Here is a 13,661-nt window from a genome sequence, read left to right as displayed (position 1 = left end):
TTTCCCAATTTTTTTTTTTTTTTTACCTGATTTTTTCTTCTTTTCTCTCCCCCCTAAAACATCACAGCTTGTCTGTAAGAAAGCTACAGCAGGTTGGAGCTCTGAGTGGTCAGAGTCTAAATTTCAAATGATGCAAACTAGTCATTAGAATTGACTAGAACTTGTCATTAATGTCATAAAGGGTTCAATAAATCACTGGAACCAGAATCTCAAATTTCTACTATAGGTGGTTGTACTCCTCCTGACCATGTTCACATGCCTCATGGTGTACTACTCTAAAACCCACAGGAACTTCCCAAGTGTGCTTATTCTCCCATTGTGGCCAAAAAATGTTGACTGAACATCTCTTAGGGGAAAAGCTGGTTCAAGAGAGACAAGGATTTACTGGAGAGAGTCCAATACAGAGCTGTAAGGATGATGAAGGGACTAGAACATCCCTCCTATAAAGAAAGACTGAGAGAACTGGGGCTGTTTAGCCTTGAGAAAAGAAGGCTGAGATGGGATCTTATTAATGTGTATAAATACAGACATTTTATATTGAGGTATGGGTGTTATATAATGAGGGGTGGGTGTCAAGAAGAAGGGGCCAATCTCTTTTCAGGGTGCCCAGTAATAAGACAAGGAAGAATAGGTTGAATCTAGAATATAGGGAGTTCCACCTCAACATGAGGAGAAACTTCTTTACTGTGAGGGTGATGGAGCCCTGGCCCAGGCTGCCCAGAGAGGTTGTGGAGTTTCAAACCCCACCTGGATGTGTTCCTGTGTGGTCTGCCCTGGGTGATCCTGCTTTGGCAGGGGGGTTGGATGAGATGATCTCCAGAGATCCCTTCCAATCCCTAGAAAACTATGAAACTATGATTTCCAGGACTTCTGCTTGAAACAAAAAGCCTGACTTGCAGCTTTTGTAAAATAGATGTTTTTCTTTCTAAACTCTGCTCTGTAGTCAAAATTAATACTTGATGGAAATGGGGAGCTGCCAACTGCACCATGTAGCTGATAACCTTTCTTTTCTAAGTCTCATTTGGATTCCTCATTTTGATTCCCAATGTCAGACTTAGCAATCTAGGGTGAGATTCTTTCCCTTCATTTTAGGCACTGGAAATGTGTCTCAACCTGAGCCATCTGTACAGACCTCCATTGCAGCTTGGAAAAGCAATCCAGGAGTTTAGGTTGGGATTCTGGTCTGATCAGCAGTAGGCAGCTACTGTAGAATGGGATGAATAGCCCAGTATGGACTTGACACTGGAACAGGTTGCCCAGGGAAGCTGTGGATGCCCCATCCCTGGGTTGGATGCAGCAACACCAGGTTGGATGCAGCTTTGAGCAACCAGATTAAGTGGGAGGTGGCCCTGTCCATGGCAAGAGGTTGGAACTGGATGATCTTTAAGGTCCCTTCCAACACAAAGCTATAACTTGGCAGTGCTAGGTTAACTGTTAGACTTGATGATCTTAAAAAAGGCTTTTCTAACCAAAACAGTTCTATGCTTCTGTGATTCTATGATTCTCTGGCTTGGTCTCTGTTGACTGTAAGAGTGTCTGAAGTGATTTGCTTGAGTGCAGACACCTGGGGACACTCAATAACCCACCTGGATACTTGTGAATCTTAATCCTCAGCTCTTATAATGGAACAGAAACACTCTACTCTGTCCCTTCCTTAATATAATTCTTATCTTTAACACCCTTGAGCTGATTGCACTTGAATTCCCTATCAGTCTTCCCAACGATCTGGGTGGGAATGGGGTGAGCTGCTAACCTCCTCAAAGTGAGTGGCATTCCTATTTCCCCACACTACTACAGCTTGCAAAAAAAAAAAAACAAAAACAAAACTGCACATCTCTTTCTGCCCATAAGTAAATTGTTGAATTGTTGTTGGTATAAAGTCTTTGTTTGAGGTTTGTACCCTGTAATTATCTTCTATTATCTTCATTTGCAGACAGCATCGAAGCCAACATCGAGACTGCATCTTGCAATGTAGAATCAGCCAATGAGCAGCTGGCAAAAGCCAGTCAGCACCAAGTAAGTGGGATTATAAAAAAAAAAAAAATACCTCTGGATGCATTCGGTCAATGGTATTTAAAATAAAACAAAAAAAATACTTGGTGGCTCTGAACATGGCACATGGGCTGCGTTGGATTTGTGCTACCTGGAAAGATGATAAAGTGTACTCTAAGTAAGAGCTCAACTTTTTTTTTTTTTTTTTTTCTTTTTCTAATATATATGATTAAATTACTGTAGCATTGACAATTTGCATTAGAGCAGTCATGAAGAGATTTGCATATTAAAGAGACATTTCCCAGTAGGAAACTCGACAATTAGCTACTGCTGTTCTGGGAAAGGCATCATAAAAATTGCATCATTTAAGTGTATTTGTGCTCCTTATTGGAGTGTTTCCCTATAAGCAGGAGACAGTGCTTTTCAAAAATAACTGAGTTGTCAAAAGACATGATATGGTTGGTGAATAATGGTGATAAGAATGGTGCTCAGCACTTTTTAAAGGCACTTTGAGGGTATGGTTTTGGGAGTTGTTTTATTCTTTTTACTTTTGGGTGAATAAAACACACAAACATTAATATTTCAAGAATAGTTTGACCAGAAAGAACTGTTCAATGGTTATAGGTAGTACCTCCAAGGGTTAAAGTAAGAGGGGAAGTAAACGAAGAAAAAATTGTTATTTCTTGCATTGGATTGACAGAACAAGAAGTGTTAATTTCCTCTTTTCTCAATCACAAATTGGACTTTGTTTAAGACCAGTGTGAGTTTTGTGCACCTGGAGTCTTGTTGTGACAAAATGTAGCTGAGGTCCATGTGGGTACATAAGTTGGTCCTTGGACACAATGAACTCTGAAGGTCTGGGACAAACCTCCAGACTAAAGGAGTAAAATCTACAGGCATTTTACTCCATTGAAAACAAGTAATGTCATCTTAAAATTATCTACAGCTCACTTTCTGATGAAACATACTTTACCAGCTGTGGGTAATAAGAAGAATTTGTAGGAATTTTGAGGGTGCAGAAACTGTGTGGCCTTCTCTCCATTTTGGATTTAAGGCATATCTATTCAAGGTAATAGTGTGTCACCCTGCATTTAATCCTACAGTTTCCTTCAGAATATCCCAGTTGTGTGTTTACTGTGTGAAGTCTAAAATGAGACAAGAATAAATTTGATACTTGACAGTAAAGCCAACCGCAAAGCTGAAAATGAGTTAGTGACAATTTTGGCTAAGAGGGTCAAGGAGTAGTCAGGCAGAAAATGAACTCAGCCCTGTGTAAAGGATCTGCTTTCTTCAGCCAGCAGGAGCTGCTGGAATAGCTTGCCCAGCTAAGAGTTCCTTCATTCCTCAAATATATTGGTCAAAGATACAGCCAGTTTTAGTCAGTCAACCACTGTTAAGGGCATCAATGTTGGTATTTAGGGGAAAGCAGTTCAGAGGCTCTCTCCCTTGTCCTTGGAATAAGGCTGTACAGTCAAAAATCACTTAGAAAAATCCTGCTTAGAAAATCACTTAGAAAAATCCCAAAGAGCATGTGCAATGCTGATGTCCCATAGAGGACAGGGATTTATCCTGTGTACAGGACAATTGGACAAGTGCCTGCAACTCCAGCTTCCTCTCTGCCACCTCTTGAGGTTCCCTGAGATATGGAGAGAGAATGAGGTGAAGTTTCTGTGGCTTCACCTCTTGGCCTGCTTCCTAGGGTTTGTCAGATGATCCCAAAGGATATTGTCCCCATCCTGTGACAAGAAGGCTCCTGGACAGCCCTCGTGGGCTTTTGTAGGAAGTGATACTGGTACCACTTGCATACATGGGGGTAATGGAGTGGAATATAGGGCATCCCTTCAGATTGTGTTTGTGATTTGGGCTGCTTTAGAAGTGTCTCAGATGGATCTGGGAGGATGATCAGCCAGACTGCTTTGTGTGTGAGGTGCTTTCAAGGGACCTGCCATAGTTTTGCACTTTAAATTCTCTTCCGTGCAGCTGAGAGATTAAAAGCACAGAGTGGGGTAATTTTTTAAAAAATCTTACTGAATACTTTTGCTTCTTTTCTTTAACCACCACCAAGGTATTTGGCTGTTATCTTTGCCCTCTGGTGTAATGTAAATTGTCCTGTAAATACAGCCTGGCTTGCATGTATTGGTTATTTAGCCCTGGTTCTATGTGGCTATGTATACCAATAGTGTGTGTATATAGTGTTCTTGCAGCAACAAATGTACACAGAAATTGGGAAATCAGAAATGTCAACAACACTGAAACTATTCAAGCTTAATATCTACTCTAAACCTTAATGAATGGGTTTCTTCCAGGCATAAAGATTGACTATTTATTTAGCATACTGTTTGCATATGATGCAGTGCACTTACTTCAACAATACAGCTTGGAGCACCAGTCCCAACCTGCATATTAACATAACAAAGCATCAGTAAATAGCTTTTCTTTAACTAGCACAGTCCCTGACAATGATAGAAATGTTTAAAAAGATGTAAATATCTTCTTGCTGGGCTCTTTTGTCTGCATTTTAATATTTGAAAGGTACTGTTCATATTGAGATGTGTGTGCTACGTGTACATCAGTTGTACTTCGTGTGAATTATAAACACTTCACTCCCCTGTCCTCAGCCCCCCCAAAAGGACACCCAAAACAAAAGAAAAAACCCCACCCACCTTTCAGTACCTGAAGGGGATCTACAAGAAAGGGTGGGTGGGACTTTTTAGGAGAGGAAGGAGTGATAGGTCAAGGGACAACAGCTTTAAGCTTAAAGAGGTTAGATTTAGGTTGGACATTGGAAAAAAAATCTTTCCTCTGAGGGTGGTGAGACACTGGAACAGGTTGTCCAGAGAAGCTATGGATGTCCCATCCCTGGAGGTGTCCAAGGCCAGGATGGATGGGGCTTGGACCAACCTGGTCTATTGGGAGGTGTCCCTGCCCATGCAGTGGAGTTGGAACTAGGTGATCCCTGAGGTCCTTTCCAATCCAAACCATTCTATAATTCTATCATCATACAGAAGTGAGATGCTAATTTGCAGTCTATGGGTGTCTCCATCAGTCATGAGGAGTCTCAGCAACAGGGCTGGGCAGTGCTGTTACATGAAACAGGATCAGGCAGCTGAGGAAATTAAACCATCTTGGTTTATTGCTCTGTTCTTGATCTTGGGTGCCTCTCCATACCCCTCAGCCCATGCTGGGTACCATATAGGCAGTCACATTAATGTCTGTAGTCCCTGTTCTCAGCTGTCCATTTCATGTCCTGATTGCATTACTTGCTTGTTTTACCAAGTAAATTCACTCAGATGGTGGTCAGATATTATACAGTATCTGTGGACCACACAGAAAAAAAAGCAGCACCCATAATACCTATCCATGATGGAGAAAAAGTTTATCCCATTTTATTTTCAATAACTTTTTCCCTGTCATTGTAAATCATTGTACATGTTCTGATTTCAGCACTGCTTAATTTATGTTAGTTGCTATGTACTTGCTATATTTGTGCCACAATAGAAGATACACTTAAAATTAATCACGAGGAAAATAAAATAAAATAAAAAGTTATTACATCCCACAGGCATAAAAGGTTTAGTGGGAGCTGTCACAGCTTTGAAAAAAATACTTTTTTAAAAAATGCATTATGAGATTTTTTTCATCCTCATTTTAAAATTACTATCATTATAGAATAATTGTTTTTGCATAAACTTATTTTCACTGCACTTAACAGTTAAGCTGGGCCACTGCATTATCTGTAGAAACACAGGGTCACAATGAAGATGAAAAAGTTATTTTTGGATATTCTTACCAGGAACAGAGGGAGAGTCCTGTTGCCATCTGAAACCTCTCTTGGTCACAGAAACTTGACAGTTGTCTTGCTTTTCACTACATGAATTGAGTGTAAAAAGATGACTAAGAGGCAAATAAGTTTGACAGAGAGAAGCCAGAAATAATCTCCCACATCTGACTTGCTTCAGTGCATTTCCTTTCCATGAGGGTCTCATATCTCATGGACCTAAACCAGAGATTGCCTTTTTAATACCAGTACCCCAGATTTGTCTCCTGAAATGTCATTGTCTGTGTACCCAGAGAAAATGATTGATCTTACCTAGCTTAAGACACCAATTTTAGCATGGATCAAATTTGCCTCTGGAAGATAAAGATTTATTGGAGCAAACAGGGCTGGTGCAGTTGTGTAAGGCTGAGTTAGGTGTCTGAACTCTCTTTACATCAATCAGGAGGAGGAATTGCTTCCACCACATGACTTGTCTCATCTTAAAGGAGTTGTCTAAGGCAGATCTGATGACTCTGGAAATGCCTGTTTTTTTTTCTTTGTCTATCACGTTAGGTCATAGCAATGACATGCAAACATTTCAAGGGAATAGGCAGTTCAATTTAAAGATAAGAAAAAACTTTTTTACTATGAGGGTGACAAGGCACTGGCACAGGCTGCCCAGGGAGGTTGTGGAGTCCCTTGGAGATATTCAAAACCCTGGCAAAAACTGGGTGGCATCCTGGCCTGTATCAGGCACAGCGTCGTCAGTAGGTCCAAGGAAGTGATTCTGCCCCTGTGCTCAGCCCTGGGAAGGCCACAGCTTGAGTCCTGTGTCCAGTTCTCGGCCCCTCAGTTCAGGAAGGATATCAAGGTCCTAGAGCAGGTCCAAAGGAGGCAACTGGGCTGGTGAAGGGACTCGAGCACAGATCCTATGAGGAGAGGCTGAGGGAGCTGGGGGTGTTGAGGCTGGAGAAGAGGAGGCTCAGGGGAGACCTCATCACTCTCTCCAACTCCCTGAAAGGAGGTTGGAGCCAGGGGGGGTTGGGCTCTTTTCCCAGGCAACTCTCAGCAAGACAAGAGGGCACAAGAGGTCTCAAGTTGTGCCAGGGGAGGTTTAGGTCGGACATTAGAAAGAATTTCTTTCTGGAGAGGGTGATCAGACATTGGGATGGGCTGCCCAGGGAAGGGGTGGATTCTCCATCCCTGGAGATATTTCAAAAGAGCCTGGATGTGGCACTCAGTGCCATGGGCTGGGAACTGCAGCGGGAGTGGATCAAGGGTTGGACTTGATGATCTCTGAGGTCCCTTCCAACCCAGCCAATTCTATGATTCTATGATTCTATGATTCTATGATCTGTGCAAATGAATCCCATGCATATCACCCGTCTCATTACTGGAAAAAACAAAAACGATGTGGTGGGGAGGATCTAGAAACCTGATGGTGTCAGTACCTGCTGCTGACACAAGCTTAGGTAGGATCAATATCCCACAGGGAAGGCTGGCTGGGATGAGATGAGCAGTTTTGCTTTGCTCAGTTTTTCCATAGCTTCCCGCAGATGGACTGGGAGGAAAAGAAGAAACAAACACAGACTCTGCAGATACATATTAAACCAGTTACTCTTTTTGATGTGAAGTTTGGCCTAAGTTCAGCTTGGCCTCACTGACTGAATGACTCTGTGCTGACTGTTGAAGCTGATTTCTTTTGGAAGAGCTGGCTGTGTGGCTCTGGTTAATGCTGGTTGCTTTTCCTTCCCTGTATCCTCTGTGGAAGTCAAGCTCATTTGGATTCACTGGGATGGCAAAGGCAAGCAACAGTTCAGTGACCCATTTGTGTAGTCTAAGAACAATAAGTTTTTTCCTGTAAAGAAGCAATTCCTGGGTCTGGCTTTCAAGGATATACAGAGGGGCACTTTGAAGGCTGGAGGTTTAAGGAAAAAAAGCATCATGTATCTGTGATATTTGCAGAGAGATCTTTCTGCCTGGGGATGACCAGTAGAAGGTTGTCTTCACCTTTTGCATAACTCATTGGTATTTTAAAAAAAAGCAGAAAAAATGAGTTTCTAAAAGCACGTTTGAAATTTCCTGGCATGTTAGCCTCTCCAAGCACTTGCTATTTATAAACATTGTGATAATGAAAAGTATCTTCTCCTTTTCCCTATGGGTATGCACTAAGAACCTGAGTCACGTTGCTGTTAAATTGTTTTAAGGCTGGAAGTTTTAAAATTACAGTTTACGTAGCACCACAATATGATGGAGTAACACTGCAAAGCCATGGTGGACTGACATGGCTGGAAAGCTTGACAAGGCTTTGGAGAAGAACTTGGGGGTGGTGCTGGACCAGAAGCTCAACATGAGCCATCACTGTGAGCTTGCAGCCCAGAAACCCAAATGGGTCCTGGGTTGCATCAAGAGAAGCATGGACAGGAAATTGAGGGAGGTGATTCTCCCCCTTTACTCTGTTCTTGTGAGATCCCACCTGGAGAACTGTGTCCAGATCTGGAGTACCCAGCACAAGAAGGACATAAAGCTTCTGGAATGTGTCCAGAGGAGAGCAGATCAGAGGGCAGGAGCACCTCCCCTATGAAAACAGGCTTAGAAAGTTGGGGCTCTTCATCCTGGAGAAAATGAGGCTCTGAGGTGACCTTAGAGCAATCAAGAAGGACACAGAGCTCCTGGAATGTGTCCAGAGGAGCCACTAAAATGATCAGAGGGCTGGAGCTGCTCCCTTGTGAGGCCAGGCTGATTTTCAGCCTGGAGAAGAGGAGACTCTAAGGTGACCTTAGAGGAACCTTCCCATATCTGAAGGGGCTGCAAGAAAGCTGGGGGAGGGCTTTTTACATGGGTGTGTAGGGAGAGGACAAGGGGCAATGGTTTCAGACTTGAAGAGGGGAGGTTTAGGTTGGACACTAGGAAGAAATTCTTTGCTGTGAGGGTGGTGAGATGCTGGAACAGGTTGCCCAAGGAAGTCGTGGCTCCCTGGAAATGTTCAAGGCCAGGTTGGATGCAACTTGAGCAACTTGGTCTGGTGGGAGGTGTCCCTAGCAATAGCAGGGAGGTTGGAACTAGGTGGTCATTAAGGTCCCTTCCAACCCAAACCATTCTATGATTCTATGAAGTACAGCTTCACAGATGAAGCAAAATGCTTGCCAAGCAAATTCAGGACCAAGATATAAAGTCAGACTGCTGCTAACTATAAGATGCAGCATATACAATGAACCTCAAGTTATTGCTTCTTATCTGTGTATAGAGGCAGTCTGAGTGTAGCTGGGTTTGCTGCTCCTTTGGTTAATTAACACTTGGAAGTTGTATTCAGGGGATTATGAAGCTATACTTTCTTTTGGCAGCTTGTGTCAGTGAAAGTGATGGGAGCTGAATCAAAGCTGAATTAGGAACTCAGAGCTCTGTAAGGACTCTAAGCAAAAGCCATTACTGAAGTGACTGTAATTACACGACTGAGCCTTAATCCTCCTCTTCGGCAGCAGGAGAAAACTTTTGCTGCTGTCCAGAGTCCTCACAATTTCGTGCTGTGATCTTTAGTTAGTAAAAGAAATATTCCCCAAATTGGTCTCTCCAAGAACAAGCAATTTGCAGTCCCTTTCTGCTTCCTGTTTCTCAGTCCAACACACACCAGCTCAGTTGAGAAACCTCTGCTTGGGTTTCTCCCCACTCAGAAAAGGTTTGTTGAGCTCCAAAGAATTTTCTTATTGATGGGACTTGTTTTCCTTACGCCTTTCCCTCTCCCATTAAGCAAAATAATTTCATTTTCACTTGTAATTCCAATCTCTCAGCCCTCCCCTGTTGATGGATGGCTGACAGCCATTCCCTGACATTCCCTGACAGTGATCCCACTCATTTGCTTGCTCCAGACCTATCAGAATCTACAACTAAGGGATGTTTGCCTGGATGTCCTGTAACTTCTGTTTTTCTGTGTTTGTTGTGGGGTTTTTTTGTTTTGTTCTGGGTTTTTTGTGAGTTTTTTTGGTTTTGTTTTATTGATTTGGTGCTTTTTTTTTTCTCTTTTTTTCTTTTTTTTTTTTCTGTTTTTACTGTGTTTTAATGCAGCCCATTTACAAAACAGCTTCTTACCATTGGAAAGTGTTCAAATCAGCAGCAGTCCAAGTGGTAAATCAGCTCAATGAATCAAGCAACTTAACCTCAATGAAGTTTGAGACAAACATTAATTTAAATCTATTTTTAAATTTTTTTTCTGTAAACAATGGATCTGTATGGTCACAGATTTATAGGGAGGAGGTTTGTTTGGAGCTTTTGGATTCCATGCAGTTGGGTGCTGTTATATGTGAAGGTAAAATCTTTCAGGCTATTTGGAGTCACTGCTGAACATCTCTTCATTTGTAGCATCAAAACTGAAGAGTTCACTCAGCCAGGTGGTAGCTTAATCTTTCTTTTATTATAAACCATGGCCAGTAGGATGTATGGAAAAAAAAATTTAAGGCTAACCTGTTTTGAGCTTACTTTTTATTTAAGCACAAATCACTGCTCTCTCGAGGGGGAAATGGAAAGGGTAGGAGTGGAAGAGAAGGGGAGGTTCTGATGGAAAGATTAGGAGCAAATGTAGTGGTGAAGCATTGATGATGAAGCTGGTGAGTGGGTAGGTGTAGTGTTTACTGATTGTTCACCTTGATGGTATCCATCACGGGGACTTTATCAAGTCAAGACTGAGCAATATCCACTACACACTGGTCTGGATTCAGCATTTCAAAGGCAAGGATTCTGTGTGTGAAAGCTGAACAAGTCTGATCTGTGACAATGCAGAGAAGGCAGAAGGAAATCCCATACCAGCTTTTGTTTTGCCATTGCATTTGCTTAACAAAATCTCTTTCCAGGGTGCAATTTGATTCTGAGGGGTTAGAGATTAAAAAGCAATTTTCCCTCCCTGACAGCAGCATAAACTAGTGAGTTACATTCCTCTTTATGGCCTCATTTAACAGAGGAATGAATGGAAAACCTTGATTACTGAGAGGAGAACCACACTTCCAGTCATCCTTGTGCCCAGTGACAGCAGAGATAATCAGTTGCATTGCCCAAAGGTCACAGCTTTGAGAAATGGTATTCAAGTTGCTTCTTAATGGGCTAGGGATAGCAGAAAGTTAGGAATATTAGCACTAGGGATGTATACCTAGCCTGGACCTGAAGAAAACTGGGGGCAGAAAATAAGTGTGCCAGTTGGAGTCCCAGCTGTATAGCCTGAAGCAGAATTGCACTGGGCTGTGAGCTTGTCAGATCTCATCAAGCAGCAAAATGGTCGAGCTTGGTCAGTGTTCCTACTGGAAACCTCTGCTGGAAAACTTCACATGCAGGCAGCAGCAGTTTTCTCTTCACTTGCTGATTGACTCCTTTCTGGTACAGGGGCATCATCCAAGCAGTGTCACCTTTCCTGAGGTAGTTCATGAAGTTTGGATAATTAGTGGCAGTAAAGATGCTATGCTGGTTTTCAAAGCCCTGGTGAAATAAGTTGAATTCCAGTATGGGGTATTCCAGAATACCTCACCTTTCCTGAGGTATTTCATGAAGTTTGGATAATTAGTGGCAGTAAAGATCCTATGCTGTCAAAGCCCTGGTGAAATAAGTTGAATTCCAGTGTGGGGTATTCCAGAATACCTCACCTTTCCTGAGGTATTTCATGAAATTTGGATAATTAGTGGCAGTAAAGATGCTATGCTGGTTTTCAAAGCCCTGGTGAAATAAGTTGAATTCCAGTATGGGGTATTCCAGAATACCTCACCTTTCCTGAGGTATTTCATGAAATTTGGATAATTAGTGGCAGTAAAGATGCTATGCTGGTTTTCAAAGCCCTGGTGAAATAAGTTGAATTCCAGTATGGGGTATTCCAGAATACCTCACCTTTCCTGAGGTATTTAATGAAATTTGGATAATTAGTGGCAGTAAAGATCCTATGCTGTCAAAGCCCTGGTGAAATAAGTTGAATTCCAGTGTGGGGTATTCCAGAATACCTCACCTTTCCTGAGGTATTTCATGAAATTTGGATAATTAGTGGCAGTAAAGATGCTATGCTGGTTTTCAAAGCCCTGGTGAAATAAGTTGAATTCCAGTATGGGGTATTCCAGAATACCTCACCTTTCCTGAGGTATTTCATGAAGTTTGGATAATTAGTGGCAGTAAAGATCCTATGCTGTCAAAGCCCTGGTGAAACAAGTTGAATTCCAGTATGGGGTATTCCAGAATACCTCACCTTTCCTGAGGAATTTCATGAAGTGTGGATAATTAGTGGCAGTAAAGATCCTATGCTGTCAAAGCCCTGGTGAAATAAGTTGAATTCCAGTGTGGGGTATTCCAGAATACCTCACCTTTCCTGAGGTATTTCATGAAATTTGGATAATTAGTGGCAGTAAAGATGCTATGCTGGTTTTCAAAGCCCTGGTGAAATAAGTTGAATTCCAGTGTGGGGTATTCCAGAATACCTCACCTTTCCTGAGGTATTTCATGAAGTTTGGATAATTAGTGGCAGTAAAGATGCTATGCTGGTTTTCAAAGCCCTGGTGAAATAAGTTGAATTCCAGTATGGGGTATTCCAGAATACCTCACCTTTCCTGAGGTATTTCATGAAATTTGGATAATTAGTGGCAGTAAAGATGCTATGCTGGTTTTCAAAGCCCTGGTGAAATAAGTTGAATTCCAGTATGGGGTATTCCAGAATACCTCACCTTTCCTGAGGTATTTCATGAAGTGTGGATAATTAGTGGCAGTAAAGATCCTATGCTGTCAAAGCCCTGGTGAAATAAGTTGAATTCCAGTGTGGGGTATCCCAGAATACCTCACCTTTCCTGAGGTATTTCATGAAATTTGGATAATTAGTGGCAGTAAAGATGCTATGCTGGTTTTCAAAGCCCTGGTGAAATAAGTTGAATTCCAGTATGGGGTATTCCAGAATACCTCACCTTTCCTGAGGTATTTCATGAAATTTGGATAATTAGTGGCAGTAAAGATGCTATGCTGGTTTTCAAAGCCCTGGTGAAATAAGTTGAATTCCAGTATGGGGTATTCCAGAATACCTCACCTTTCCTGAGGTATTTCATGAAGTCTGGATAATTAGTGGCAGTAAAGATGCTATGCTGGTTTTCAAAGCCCTGGTGAAATAAGTTGAATTCCAGTATGGGGTATTCCAGAATACCTCACCTTTCCTGAGGTATTTCATGAAGTTTGGATAATTAGTGGAAGTAAAGATCCTATGCTGTCAAAGCCCTGGTGAAATAAGTTGAATTCCAGTGTGGGGTATTCCAGAATACCTCACCTTTCCTGAGGTATTTCATGAAATTTGGATAATTAGTGGCAGTAAAGATCCTATGCTGGTTTTCAAAGCCCTGGTGTAATGAGTTGAATTCCAGTATGGGGAATTCTGTTCTGATTTTTGTGCCTTGATGTTTTAGTTGGTTCTCATAAGCATCAGTTTATCAGCTCATCTTTTTCACATAGAGATCTCTAGTCAGTGGGGTGCCTTCTCATCTGACTGGGTATCTGAAATTTAGGCAGCTAGTACAAGACAAACTAAGCTTCCTTTGCATGTACCTCTGGAAGACAGCTGATCAAACTTCTCTTAGATATTCTACCTCAGTCTGTGATGCATAATGCCCTAGAGGTGAACATCTTGCCTTCATACTGATAGACGAGTCCCTTCAAAAAAGCACTTAAGTACTGAGCAGCCAGGGTTTGATATCTTTGCCTAGAAGTAAATATTTAGTATCCTTTTGTGCTGAGTAGAGAATCCTGCTGTGCTTCTGGCTCCAACTGTGGAAGGCTGTTGTTCCCTGCAAAATCATAAATCACCACTGCCAGTTGTGTTTAAATGTTACAGAGAACCTGGGGCATCTGAAATGGTCAGAAGGAGGTGAGAGAGTAAATGCTTATTCCCCTGTTATGTTTTAATAACTATACT

The 13,661-nt window shown here is 41.9% G+C and overlaps 1 protein-coding gene across 2 annotated transcripts in view; it reads left to right on the top strand.

Annotated features, from left to right (window-relative positions):
* Positions 1–13,661, top strand: part of TSNARE1 (t-SNARE domain containing 1) — a 519,764-nt gene that overhangs the window by 329,812 nt on the left and 176,291 nt on the right. For both annotated transcript variants that reach the window (XM_071738512.1, XM_071738513.1), the window contains one exon: positions 1,934–2,016. In XM_071738512.1, the coding sequence (XP_071594613.1) occupies positions 1,934–2,016 (83 nt within the window). The remainder of the gene's footprint in view (positions 1–1,933; positions 2,017–13,661) is intronic.

The sequence above is a fragment of the Heliangelus exortis genome, chromosome 2 (assembly GCF_036169615.1).
Source record: "Heliangelus exortis chromosome 2, bHelExo1.hap1, whole genome shotgun sequence".
NCBI classification, from domain to species: domain Eukaryota; kingdom Metazoa; phylum Chordata; class Aves; order Apodiformes; family Trochilidae; genus Heliangelus; species Heliangelus exortis.
Note: the sequence above shows the minus strand (reverse complement) of the source record. Positions and strands in the feature narration are given on the sequence as shown.